We start from the raw sequence: 14,437 nt of genomic DNA, 5'->3' as shown, positions 1-14,437 counted from the left end.
AAAGATCTTCCTCGGGTTGGACCGAGGATCCCTTTCTCTTTATAATTGTGTGATCCTAGTCATTTATTTGGTATTTCTTCTCATTGTGATTAACTTTAGCTCATTAAGTAGTCAATATCCTACTCATTCTTTAACAAATTTATTATGGTGGGCTCATTGGGCCACTATTTGGTCATTCTTGAGCCGTAGGTCTGTTTGTGCCCTTACACATATAAAGAAAATAAACACTTACTAATCACCACATTTTTATACAGCCTCATCAAGGACAACTTCTTGACTTTGTTGTTAAGGTTACCTACTAACTATCTGTTTTATATGGTTGTATTAATAGTATTAGTAAAAGAGGGTATTTTATACATTGAACAAAGCTTTTTAGTTAAGGGTATTTTTTATCTTAGCAGATAGTCTTATTTCATCTTAAAATATATTATCTCAAAGTTATCCCCCAACCTCAATTTTATACTATTTATCTTGATTCTTTAATCATCATTTGAGTTGTTTTTTTAATTGCTGAATAAATATAATTATATTAATGAAAATCTCGGTCCTTTGGCTCTAATTTCTAGGCTTAGGCAGGATAGATGGTAATTAGCAAAAGGTTCATGAAAAGAATAAGAGGCGTTGGAAAGTAGAATTCACTTTCTACGTCGTTAAAGACCAAATGAAGGCATTATTTAAAGAGAAAATATGAGATTGAATAATAAATTAAGGGATTAATTGCTAGAAAAATTATTGCGATTAAAGCAATCAATATGCCACTATCCTTTTGGACTATTGTCCAATAGATGTAGACCACAAGACCGAAACATATTTGTCAATTTCGAAAATTACAGCCTCTATAAAAACTTATGAAGGAACTGTGGCATCCAAATTAAGTTTCACCCCTTACAAAAAAAAAAACAAAGTTTCACCCAACCCACAGAGGGTGAAACTTTAATTTATTGATTCACTCAACGTACTAAGCATATAGAATGATTAATTAGGAGGAATTGATGATCTTCAAATATATTTCAATTTTATTCTCTCTCTCTCTCTCTCTCTCTCTCTCTCTCTCTCAATATATATATATATTTCAATTTACTTCAGCACCATCAGATTCTGTCACAAGTTATTGCTGCAAATAATGTGCGAGCTTTTTTCCCAGATACATACAGTTGGGTTATATTAGGAAGAGTTGGGATAAATATATAAATAAATAAGTCCATTTTGTACAAGCCAAGTACTTGTAAGTTGTAAAATGTGTTATAATAGAGCAGGAGTTCTTAGTTCTTTGCTAGAATAGAATGTCTGTTGAAGCACTGTGTACAACCAACTAGTCAAAACCATTCTTCTTCTTCTTTTTGCCTTTTGGACGATCAGATATGCGTGGGTCTCAAAGTCTCATACCTTGGGCTACACTGAGATAAGCTGAATAATTAGGATATATAGCCACATGACATGTTAAATTTCTAGAGAACAATGCATGATTATAAAGTTTGTTTTGTTTTACTCAACGACAATGAAGTGTTCAAATATAATGAAAGCAGAATAATAAAATATAAGGAAGTGCTCAAATAATAGACCCTTGTGAGCAAATTTGTTCAAATATGGATAGAGTTTGGCTCTAAAGTCTAAACATGTTTGGAATCCAAAACTTGAACCAGCAAATATTATCACTAAAACAAGGGAAACAACAAATGAGAAAAACATTATGTCGAGATACGAGTTGAGAGATTCTCACTTACAAGTATAACAACTTGTTAGCACTTAGCAGTTCTATTGCTTATGACTTAGCTACAGTTGATCATTAAAAAAAAAACAACAATAAAATTGGATTTCATTCAAAAGCCATGGCTCGTGAGGAGCATAAAAATGCTATAAAGGGTTTTTAGATTCCTCTTTCATTTCTTTAAGTTACAGTGTTAACACCTTGTAATTATAGTAACAAAGAGATCAGCTGCAAAGCATGTATCTGATGGTAATCTATCTTTTTAAGTTGATGACTGTTAATCACTGTATAACAAATTAAAGTTGAGGTCAATACCTTTTAGGAGAATTTTATAGACATGTAGATCAATGATAACGTGAAGAATTTAAGATCTAAAGCATAAAGTAGAAGTCTATTGGTGTTTCCGCATTTTTGTCTTCGCTTTATCACTAGACTATTGCTTTAACTTAATTAGTGACTACCAACTTGGACGACTCAGCCTTAATAGGCAGATGGATTTATCTTTTATGTTTACCCTTTTGCATGTGCGATGTGTTTCCGAGAGAGGACACTAAAATTAAGTATTCACTGATATGAAATGTTGGTTTGAAAACAGCTTATTTAATTTTTTGCTAAAACTGTACTAATTAAAGTATACTTATACTTAAAAAACAAGTAAAAAAAATAAAGTTTTAAAAAATTGTACATAAAAGTTAAAAGTTAAAAGGATGGCTTATAAATGCTTGGTGCGATAGTCACTCCACGAGCATAAATGCTTGTGGAGAGTAGGGGGCAAGGGTTGAGATTCAAGTTTTCAAGAGGGAACTTCATACATATATACACTTAGATTAAAGGATGGCAATTTTTGCCAGACCCGCAGGTACTCGGCCCGGCTCGACCCTAATGGGCCGGGTTTTACCCAGTCCGATTAGGAATAGGGTCGGGTATGAGTTTTTTTTTTTTTTTTTAAAAAAAGAAAAATCAGAAGCGGGTCCGGGTTTTATAAAAAAAAATCCAAGACCTGACCCAAAACCTGGCCCGGATAAAATTACAAAAATACCCTATATATATACACCTATAATCTAACCCTAATTCCTTATCTCTTCAGCACTCACGCCTCTCTCCGTCAGTTTGACAGTCCCTCTCCCTCAGCTCAGTCCCTCATTTCATCTCAATCACTTCGACACACCCTCAATCCGACACGGCCTCACACTCTCACAGCCCTCACTCACTCTCAGTCACTGCCTCACACACACGCCCTCACTCACGCATTCACACCACACCTCGCCTTCTCACTCTCACGGCCTTGCTCTTCCTCAGGACCTCAAGTACATGTCGCTCTTCCTCTGTTGTCCGATTTGTAAAGCTTTTTTATATGATCTCACTCTTTGATGATAAAGAGTTCAGTTTGACAGTCCCTCTCCCTCAGCTCAGTCCCTCATTTCATCTCAATCACTTCGACACACCCTCAATCCGACACGGCCTCACACTCTCACAGCCCTCACTCACTCTCAGTCACTGCCTCACACACACGCCCTCACTCACGCATTCACACCACACCTCGCCTTCTCACTCTCACGGCCTTGCTCTTCCTCAAGACCTCAAGTACATCTCGCTCTTCCTCTGTTGTCCGACTTGTAAAGCTTTTTTATATGATCTCACTCTTTGATGATAAAGAGGCAAAATATATTTAAAAAAAAATAAAAAATACAAACTTCCCATATGTAGCAACCAAACTTATAAAATATTCCATTACAACATCTTTTATTTCTAATAAAATAAATTATTATTCATAACATATACTTTATTCAGTGTACAAACGTGCCTTGAGTATTTATAAGACTTAAGGTTAAGGCCACATGGAATATATTTACACCCCTTATCTATTACATAAGTCCATCTTGCTGTTGTTGTTGTTGCTGTTGCTGCCATTGCTACAACCTATCTCTTTAACAGTAATGCACAAAGATAAATTTTTTCCAAAACCCAAATAAAACAAAATAGCCTTATCACACGCGTTTCCCACGTGCAATGAGACTTTTATTTTATTTTAAGTTTAATGTAATTTTTCAATTTGAATTTATCTAACATAGAAAGGGATTTTTAAAAAACTAAAATTTATGAGTTGAAATGGAGTAAATTGCTGGGTTTAGTGTGTGCTAGTTTTTAGGGGAAAAAATGTATGAAATGTGAGTGAGATATATTTAAATAGAAAGTGTGCAAATTTTTAGAAAAAAAGTTTTTTTGAAAAAGTTTTTTTGAATTACAGTTTTAACCCTATTTTTTTTTTTTTAAAGAATAAAGGTTATCTAATTAGATTAGAGGCATTTTTGACATTTTTTTAAAGTCATAACTAACTTTTTGAATCCCCTTAATATATAGAGAAGATAGAAATTCACATGGAATAGAGTGACAATCCTGTTTTCAATAATTTGCACTTGTGTGAGCCCAAATAACAGCAAAGCAAACAAACTTGGGCCCAAAACCGAGTTTCAAATTTGGGCCTCCTGGACTTGACCTCTGATAAAAAATTCGGCCCGGTCCATTATAACATTTAGAAGACAATATTTTTTTTTTTTTAAAAGAATAAAGGTTATCTAATTAGATTAGAGGCATTTTTGACATTTTTTTTAAGTTATAACTAACTTTTTGAATCCTCTTAATATATAGAGATGATAGAAATTCACATGGAATAGAGTGACAATCCTGTTTTCAATAATTTGCACTTGTGTGAGCCCAAATAACAGCAAAGCAAACAAACTTGGGCCCAAAACCGAGTTTCAAATTTGGGCCTCCTGGACTTGACCTCTGATAAAAAATTCGGCCCGGTCCATTATAACATTTAGAAGACAATAATACACTATCAAACTTAAAAGTTAAAACTAGTCCCAGCTGTTTTAAACTATTCACTGCTAGAGCTTCCTCTCTTTTGAGCCTACTTGAAGAAGAAGAAAAGAAAAAGAAAAACCTCTATAAAGACACGCACAGAAAGAGAAAGGTTTCACTGTGAAAAAGCAAAAAAACGACGTCGTAGAAGCAAGAAGAAGATGTTTAGGAATCAATACGACACGGACGTGACGACATGGAGTCCGACTGGGAGGCTATTCCAGGTGGAGTATTCGATGGAGGCAGTGAAGCAAGGCTCGGCGGCGATAGGGCTGCGATCGAAGACTCACGTGGTTTTGGCCTGTGTCAACAAGGCCAATTCCGAGCTCTCCTCTCACCAGAAGAAGATCTTCAAGGTCGACGACCACATCGGCGTCGCCATTGCCGGACTCACCGCCGACGGCCGTGTTCTCTCCCGGTACATGCGATCTGAGGCTATTAATCACTCCTTCACTTACGAGTCTCCTCTCCCCGTTGGCCGACTCGTCGTTCAGCTCGCCGATAAGGCTCAGGTCCTCATTTCTCTAACCCTAACCCTAATGCTGCCTTTTTTCTTTTCTTTTTTTTCGCTTTCTTTGTGTGTTTTTACTGTGGTAATTTGTTGAATGCTGATCGTGTAAGATCGTGGAAGCTAGGGTTTTAGCGATTTTGAGTTGTTGTTTATGAGTGATTGGATTGTGGAAACTTTAGGGTTTTGGATTTGGAGTTAGGAGTGAATTTGGTTACTGTGAATTTGAGTGATATTGGGGATTTAGATTGAGTTTTTGTTAATTTCTTTATACTTTCGTATCGAAAATTTATGGTTAAACTTAGTTTTCTGTGTGGAAAATGGCTGGTAATCATCATTGTGGGAAGCCCTTTTGATATCCCTTGGAATTCAACTAGGCTAAATGCTGTGAATGCTTAGTAAAAAGCTTAGATCTTACAACTGCATTGTGCAATTTTGACTAGTTTTCCTATATAACAATTTTTATTAGTGTCCCTGTGATGTTAATTTTTGGTTCTTTTTATACTTCATGTTACAATTTTGTTTTGCAACATTCATTTGAAATGTAGTGATACATAGACATGTCTTGATTGGTATTTCTTAACCCCGAGAGGAATTTAATCTATCTTTTTGCTGGTTAGCTGTGTTTGTATTAAACTGCACTTGAGGTTTGGTGAAGCCAATACTTTATTCACTCGATTGTATAACTCTCTTTTTGTGCCTCCTAATGAAATCAGTCCTTTTCTGGGGACATGGGTATGTTTTTGATGCCAAGTGTGTTATGCTAAATAGTTAAGACCCCATTTTAGGGATGCTTTTTTTTTTTCTTTTTTCTTTTTTCCACTTGATTGATGTAGTGACATTGAAATACATTGGTTTGTGAAAATCTTGAGGGGTTAAATATCATCTGCTGCTTGGCATTTAAAATCCTACCTTCAAGCATGGGTTTAAGTTTGTCTTACCTTATGAGTAACTCACATTCTATTTGAATTAAAGATGTAGGTGAGTCATATATTTGATATTATTGATTTAGCCACTTTCAACCAGCATCCGAAACTGGTTTTAATCTAAGACTTGTTGACTGTACTCATAAAAAATGTATGTTTTCCTAGAATTTAATAATTTTGAATGCTTAAAAATGCTAAACGGGCTGGACTTATTTTTCTTTGTTAGTTCTAAGGGTCAGACTCAAATGTATTGAAAATGCCTAGGCTGGCTGGATTTGGTGTAATATTTTCATTTCTCACATACATATACTTAATTTTGACATATTCATAAGCTGGTGAACATATTCTACAAGGGGCCAACCCATTTTATGGAAATGAATTGACTGAATTTTTATAAGTAATTATTTTATTATATTTTTGAAATATGAGTAAATTTCACAAGTACCTCCTTGTTACAGTCCCCATCCAATAAGAGATTTTCACATCAGCTTTTATTTAAATCTTAATACATCCTACCACACCTAATAACATCTCAATAAACTCCTAGTTGGGTTGGATTTTTAGATAGGTATTAGAAATGATTGGATGTGGTTGTGCCTATTATTTAATATGTAATATGATGATGTGGCATGTTGGGATTGGAGGGTGTAAAACTTGGTTTTACGACACTCTTTATAGAATTTAATCTCTTTGAAACTACATTGGGTCTTAGTGGATTTTGGGCTCTCAGTTATTCAGATTGACCAAACCCGGTTAAAATTTCCCCAGTTCTGATTTTAACTGTTAATTTTATTCTTGATTTCGTAATGCTGTGTGTTTCTTAAAATTACCAAGTCTAAAACAACAATAGATACATAAGAGAATAGGCTAGAAATTTAAGGATGTCATTATAATGATTTGTGAATCCCAATGGTCAAAGAATATGATAGTGGGATTTAAGACTTCTTTTTGGGGATTCCAAATTCTCTACATCTACGTCTTTCTCAAATTTTGAATTATTTCTGCTTCTTTATGATGAATTAATCAGAATTGGACCCTCTCCAAAAGAAGTCTTAAATTGCAATGGAGAGGGTCTGTCATGGCTAGGGTCTATTTAAAATGATTCCATGGATCAGAACATGCCACATCATTTAAAATGTGTAGTTTATGCCATCTTGCTTAAAAGGCTAAAACTAAGTGTTAAAACTAAATATTGTTGACTAGAGAGAGAGAGAGAGAGAGGAGTAGCAGCAGAAGAAGGGATGGTGCTACAGGAAGACAAAGACCCAGATTGGCTGAACAATTTTCATTCGAAGTAAATAAGGAGGAGGAGGGATGGTTTAAGACCACCATTGAGCTGACCACAGCAGCTGCCAGGCGATCAACGAAAAAAACCCCAAATTGGTTCTTAATCTTGTCCCAGTTCATCCACCTGAAAAACGCCCAAATTGGACTCCTTAGGGATTTCACCTCCTGCAAATGAATAATCACTTTGTGCTCAAATTCAAACCCATTCTTCCACCATGCAAGTGTTTCATCTTTTGTACTCATACACCACGAGATTCAATCTTGTGTGAAGTGTGAACAACCTCCATGGCCTTTTTTATCAGCTTTGGTCTTAATGGATAATCTGAAATTAAGTTGGAAGCCCAAATCACCATAGACCAGAGTGGGGTAAAACATCTGCTTGTTTAGTTTTAAATGAGGTGGCACATTCCAAGCAAGGGATTCATTTTAAGTTGATTTAGCCATAAACCTTCACCATTTTACAGTGAAATGGAGAGGTTCCAAATCCAAATTAATCATGTTATACATTTTTAACCAATAAAGGGGAGTTCATTTTGGATGAAGTATTTTCTTCTTGTCGTGATTGACTAAAAACCCCTATCATTGTTTTTGCAAGGATTGTTTGCTCATATTTGGGAAGAATCAAATTTATACATGATCTTTAACAGGTAGATAAACACAGCTACTAACTATGAGGCTTTCGTATTGTATTTATTTATTTAGTTTGTACTTTCATATAGGATGTGATGCTGATGGCGTTAAAGAATGAATAACTACAAACTGACCTGTGAAAAGTTGTTTGTAAGGTTTTTTTTTTTTTTTTTTTTTCCCCTAATTTTTAATTTTTAGAATTTGGGCACATCAGCTATTGAAGGCAAGAGCTGTATTGAAATGACCATACCTTAACAATTTTTCCTGTAAGTGAATGATTGAGGACTGAAAAAGATTTGATCATCGTACACTATTAGAGTGATTTAGGTTCTGTTCAGCTTTTAATTGTTAAATTCTAATCAAACTAGAATAATCTGAAAAGGTAATCGCCAGTAATATGTTCCAGGCATGTTCTGAGTAACAATATAAATGGGATTTAAAGAATAACTTTAGGTGAACATCATAGGTTTTCGTTTCTCTTTATTGGTAATATGTGAATTTTCATTTCTCTCTTTCCTTTTATGGCTCCATTTTGGAAATGCCCATCTCGTTCCTCTTATTCATTTGTGGAAGCTTCTGTATTTTTTTTCCCCTCTCTAGTCTCTTAGCTGATTACTTCTGCTTCTATTTCATGTCCTGGGTACAGCATCGTTGTTCTTAGAGTAGGGGGATGTGTTCATATAGCTTAAAGAATATTATACGATCATGATTTTCTTTTGGTGATTTTGATAATTCTTGGTATTAAACACCATGTCTTGTCTTATGTCTTAATTTGTTTTGCTGGAAGTATGGTACTTCTATTGCAAATACTATATGTGTGTATGCTTATGGTATCAGACTGTCGGTATTTGATGAGATCTCTAGACTCACATACATGCACATGTGAAAATGCATACACCTTCATGTGTTTACAGAGTTATCTTTTGATTGCATATTAAGATCAGCTTTTATTCAGCATGATAGATTTTCAGCAAATACAAGAAAATTTGTGGAATGTTCAAACTTAAGAACTACTTATAATTTATTAGGCTTTAGAGCTCATAGTCTATATGGACTAATTCCATCATTTTAAGAGTAAATGGCTTCAAATTGATGGGGAAAATTGAAATAGTTGGCATATTTTGCTTCCCAATGATGGTAATGTTCAAGGTGATTCTTTGCCTAATGATTTGATCCCTCATAATCTAAATAATCTTCACATGCATGTTACTGAGCTTTTTGAACTGAGTTGAAGTTATTGGCAACAACTTTTAATCTGATGTTATAAATATCAGGTTAACATTATTACTAAAATTCTTTCAGATATTGGCATATATTTCAGTTGGTTTGGGGTTTGGAATCTGGGCCTAAGGGCTATATTTTGTTTTCAAGTGAATTTTAATGTTCTGTTTAGTCTCGCAAAACCCTAACTACTTATGGGTTTTACTTGTTTTAAGGGAAAACGATCTTTATGGGGTCTCCTTATGTATTTACCTCATAAATGAACTATATATTGTTGTAATTATAAATAAAAACTTGATAACATGCTTTGGCCATTTTTAGGCCAACTTAGAATTTAATAAAAAGGGGAGAAAAAGAAAAGAAAAGAAAAGAAGTGATTGTATGTACTACGTGTTCTCTGTGTGTAATGGCATGAAAAAGAAAATTCATGCTTCCATGCCTTCTGCAAGAGAAGTTATTCCTCTTTGTAACTATAACATGCTTTGGGGTGGCAGGTTTGCACACAACGTTCATGGAAACGGCCCTATGGTGTTGGTCTTCTGGTAGGCGGCTTAGATGAATCTGGTGCTCATCTTTATTACAACTGCCCTAGTGGTAACTACTTTGAGTACCAGGCCTTTGCCATTGGATCTCGTTCACAAGCTGCAAAGACATATTTGGAACGCAGGTTTGAGAACTTCACAAACTCTTCACGGGAAGATCTGATCAAGGATGCACTTATTGCAACAAGGGAAACCTTGCAAGGAGAGAAGCTCAAGAGCTCCATATGCACAGTTTCTGTGGTGGGAGTTGGAGAGCCGTTCCATATATTGGATCAAGAAACTGTACAACAATTGATAGATACATTTGAGCTTGTGACGGAGGAAGAGCCTCCTGCTCCTGAACCTTCTTCTGAACCAGCTGCTGCTGATCAGGGTGGGGCAGAACAGGCTGCTGGTGCTGAGCAGGGCGCTGCACCTGATGAAGGCGTGGCTCCAATGGATATTTAGGATGCAAGGACTAGCCATGGTCTCTGTATTGGTGTCTTCAGATGTTGTTTTCTGCCATGTGTTTGCGGAAATGAGTATGGCACCAATGAAGACCTCAGTTTCTTCCTCATTTTTTTTTTCCTTTGTGGCATGCTTGCTATTACCTCATTAGTGCAAATGACTGGCACTGGTGATCCTAGATTTACATTTGACGTTTATACTTGAGATAAATTATGAACTTTGTGGCTATGTTTCTACTGTTAAGTGTCATGATATTCAGGTATTCAGCACGTCGGAGGCTTGGCTATGTTTATTTTTACCCTGCCGCTCTCCAGGCTGTGGGTTGAAAGTATTCAGAATACTTTGTGTACTACACCCTCTTCTCGAATGTATAAAGGTGGGTTTCATTTGTGGATTCTGCATTCTGCGTATGAGACCTACATTTATGTGAAACAGAGGTGCAGTGTACTCTATGGAATAGTTTCACTTTTTTTTCTTTTTCTTTTTTCGTTTTAGTTGGTCTTATCTCTTACTTTTTCCTTTGCCTTCCGCAATTTGTCACCATATAGACTTGAACAAGAAGTTTAGAATTATTCATTTTATTTTATTTTTAACACGAGTTAAACTCAAACTCATCACCTTAACTCTTACTTTTTCCTTTGCCTTCCACAATTTGTCACCATATAGACTTGAATAAGAAGTTTAGAATTATTCATTTTATTTTTATTTTTAACACGAGTTTAGAATTATTCATTTTATTTTTATTTTTAACACGAGTTAAACTCAAGCTCATCACCTTAACCTTATATCACCAAATTAAACTATATGTTTATATGTAATTTATTTTATATTGTTTATGTCATTGACTTGATTAATTTATTACTTTTTTTATATATATATATTAAACACCCGACCATGATTAAAATTATTTTTCTTTCTCAAAAAAATATGTTTATAATAAATAATTAAACTATAGATAAAATTATATTATTATTATTATTATTATTTTTTTTTTGATAGGAAAACATCAAAATATTATTCAAACATCTGAAACAGATACAAAATCTTGGATGAGGGCTTGTTCAATACAACAAGGATTCTCCTCTATCCATATAACAGGCTCATTTAAGCTTAAAGCATACTTAGCTAAAATATGGGCAGGTTTGTTCCCTTGCCTCCTAACATGTGAAACATAAACCATACGGAATTCTGAGCACATGTATTGCATCCCCACAACCAGAGAATCTATTGTAGAGGGAGGCGAAGAAAGACCACAGAGAGCACGGACAAGAATCAATGAGTCACCTTCTAGAATTACATCTTGATAACCCAAGTCCCTAGCCAACTGAAGACCAACTTCAAAAGCTTTTGCCTCCACTTCTAAGGGACCCAGTGGCGCTGAAATGCTCCTGCTCATGGCTGCTACTAAGCGCCCAGTATCATCACGGATAACTGACCCCACACCAGCCCGGTTTTGAAGCTTTGAAATGGCACCATCCACATTAATTTTCATCATGGTAGGTGGAGGAGGGTTCCACAGGGCAGTCACGTCCTCTGTTACTGGTTCCACCATCTCCGTCGAAGCTGTATACTCCATGAGGTAGTGAGTGACCCACTGTACCAGAGCTTCTGGGTTTTTCCGTACTCCCCCATGTCTAACATCATTCCGATTACTCCATAGTGCCCAAGCAACAGTTACAACTAAGGCCATCTTCTCCTCATCGAAAGACTCTATCATCAGTAAAAACCAGAGCAGATCAAAGAAAGAGTGAAACTGACCTGATCTAAGAGAGCTTGGAAGCTTAGTGCAACTCCATATCTGTTGAGCTCTTGAGCAAGACCAAAACAAGTGACCTGAAGTCTCTGGGGCTGAACCACATTCTTCACAGGTGCTATCCAACAGAATTCGACGAACTCGCAAATTCTCCTTGGTGGGAAGAATCTCACGACAAGCACGCCAAGCAAAATGGCGTACCTTATGGGGAACCGGTAAGTGCCATATTTTATTCCAAAAGGACCGTTGTTGGCTGTTAGATGAGGCTGAAGCTACATCGCCTGACTGGTAAAGGCTCATTGCCACCTTATACGCACTTCGAACAGTGAAACCACCATTGTTAGTTTCAGCCCAAATCAAACGATCACCAGGTAGTTTGGAACTAATAGGAATACTCAAAATTGCCTCCACATCCATAGGTACGAAAATCTGTCTAATAATTTCCTCCTTCCAACAGCAGTTATCTTGACAAATAAACTCACTAACCTTAGTGTCCTGATGGAGAAAAAGCCTAGGAGAAATAACTTCATAGCTGGAAGCTCTTGGAAGCCATCTATCTCCCCAAACCCGGATATCTGTACCATTCCCGACTCGCCATCGAATACCCTTCTCTACAATGGTCTTTGTAGCAAAGATGCTCCGCCAGGTGTATGAAGGATTATTACCAATAGAAGCTTGGAGGAAATCACATGAGGGAAAGTATTTGGCCTTCAAAACACGATAAAGCAGAGAGTTTTGGCAAGTTTGAAGCCGCCACCTTGCTTAGCTAATAAAGCTAAGTTAAATTGTTGGAGACGTTTGAACCCCATCCCACCCCTCTCCTTGGGTTCACAAAGCTTATCCCAACTCAACCACGCCATCTTCTTTTCATCCCCTCTTTGACCCCACCAAAAATTCCGAATCATGCTAGTAAGCTCTTCACATAAAGAATCCGGAATTTTGAAGCAGCTCATGGTGTAGGTAGGTATAGCTTGCGCCACCGCTTTAATCAATACCTCCTTACCAGCTTTTGAGAGCAACTTTCCTTTCCAACCTGCTAACTTCTTGGAAAGTTTATCCTTAATAGCACTAAAACTTGCTTTTTTATTTCTCCCCACTAGTGATGGCAAACCCAAATACTTTTCATGTTGTTTAATCACCTGTGCTCCAAACCTTTTCCGAATTTCCTCTTGAACCTCCCTGGGTGTGTTCATGCTAAAAAATAGAGAAGTTTTAGCACGGTTTAATTGTTGCCCAGAAGCATTCTCATACACCTAGAAAATTCGTTGCAAAGATTCACATTCAGCAGTGGTAGCTTTACAAAGAATGAGACTATCATCTGCAGAGAACAAGTGTGAGAGTTTTGGACCACCACGACACACAGCTACACCCTCCAAAGTACCATCCTCCACAGATTTTTTAATCAAGGATGAGAGACCTTCAGCCATAATGAGGAATAGATAGGGAGATAAAGGATCCCCTTGACGGATCCCTCTTGTAGGCTGAACTGAACCGTAAACCGTCCCATTAATTCTGAAAGAATAGGAGACCGTAGTCACACACCGCATAATCAACCTCCTCCAACTCAGATTAAACCCAAGCTTCTCCATGATTTTTTCAAGGCAGACCCACTCCACACGGTCATATGCTTTGCTCATATCTAGCTTCAAAGCCATTGTCCCTTTTTTACCGACTTTCTTCTGACTAATGTGATGCATCGCCTCAAACGCCACCAAAATATTATCAGTAATCAACCTTCCATGCACAAAAGCACTTTGGGTGTCACTAATAATAGAGGGCAAGATTTTCTTCAGCCTGTTAGCAATCACTTTAGAAGCAAGTTTAAAAATCACATTACATAAACTTATAGGACGGTAATCAGAAATATTTTTAGGATCATTATTTTTTGGAATCAAAACTACATGAGTATCATTGAACTTAGGGGGGGCAAACCCAAAGTTAAGAAAATCTAAAACCGTATTGGTGACAGTATTACCAATGGTGGGCCAAAAATGCTGGAAGAAGAGTGGTGGCATCCCATCCGGACCAGGAGACTTTAAAGGATACATTTGTTTTAAAGCTGAAAACACTTCCGTAGCTTGAAACGGCATATTAAGTATACTGTTCATGTCATCTGATACTTTTGGTTGCACTGCATTGAGAAGCTCAGTGAACTCAGAAGGCCGATTTGATCTAAAGAGGTCAGCAAAGTAATCAACCACTACCTCCCCTATCTTGTGTTCTTCCTCCTGCCATACCCCCTGCGAATCCAGCAAACCTGTGATAACATTTTTCTTATACCGAGATGATGCTCTAGCATGGAAAAACCGAGTATTCCGATCTCCTGACTGAAACCAATTCAAACGAGACCACTGATACCACATATCTGCTTCTTTGTCCAGCCAACAGTTCAGTTCAATTCTTGTTTCACAGGTTGTACTAATAATAGTGGGTGAAACTGGTTGATGCTCTAACCATTCCAACTTACCCTGAAACTCCGAAATTTTTCTCCCAACATGTCCGAAGTCACTCTTATTCCAAACTTCCAATCTGTTACGACACAACTCCAAG

General features: G+C 36.7%; 1 protein-coding gene across 1 annotated transcript; it reads left to right on the top strand.

Moving 5' to 3' along the window:
• The first annotated feature begins 4,565 nt into the window (after positions 1-4,565).
• On the top strand, positions 4,566-10,609 carry LOC112011039 (proteasome subunit alpha type-1-B). Its single transcript, XM_024043425.2, has 2 exons — positions 4,566-5,085; positions 9,640-10,609. Exons 1-2 carry the CDS (start codon positions 4,735-4,737, stop codon positions 10,132-10,134), a joined length of 846 nt encoding a protein of 281 aa, XP_023899193.1. The 5' UTR covers positions 4,566-4,734; the 3' UTR covers positions 10,135-10,609.
• The last annotated feature ends 3,828 nt before the right edge of the window (positions 10,610-14,437 follow it).

Source organism: Quercus suber, unplaced genomic scaffold, assembly GCF_002906115.3.
Source record: "Quercus suber isolate HL8 unplaced genomic scaffold, Cork oak 2.0 scaffold_226, whole genome shotgun sequence".
Lineage (NCBI taxonomy): Eukaryota > Viridiplantae > Streptophyta > Magnoliopsida > Fagales > Fagaceae > Quercus > Quercus suber.
The sequence above is the reverse complement of the archived record's forward strand: the minus strand, read 5'-3'. Positions and strand labels throughout refer to the sequence as shown.

Bases quoted from the DNA above. Each gene is read 5' to 3' on its own strand.
- LOC112011039 (XM_024043425.2), top strand. From the start codon at position 4,735: ATGTTTAGGAATCAATACGACACGGACGTGACGACATGGAGTCCGACT. The intron at 5,086-9,639 runs GTCCTCATTTCT...TTGGGGTGGCAG, and splicing joins AGCTCGCCGATAAGGCTCAG to GTTTGCACACAACGTTCATG.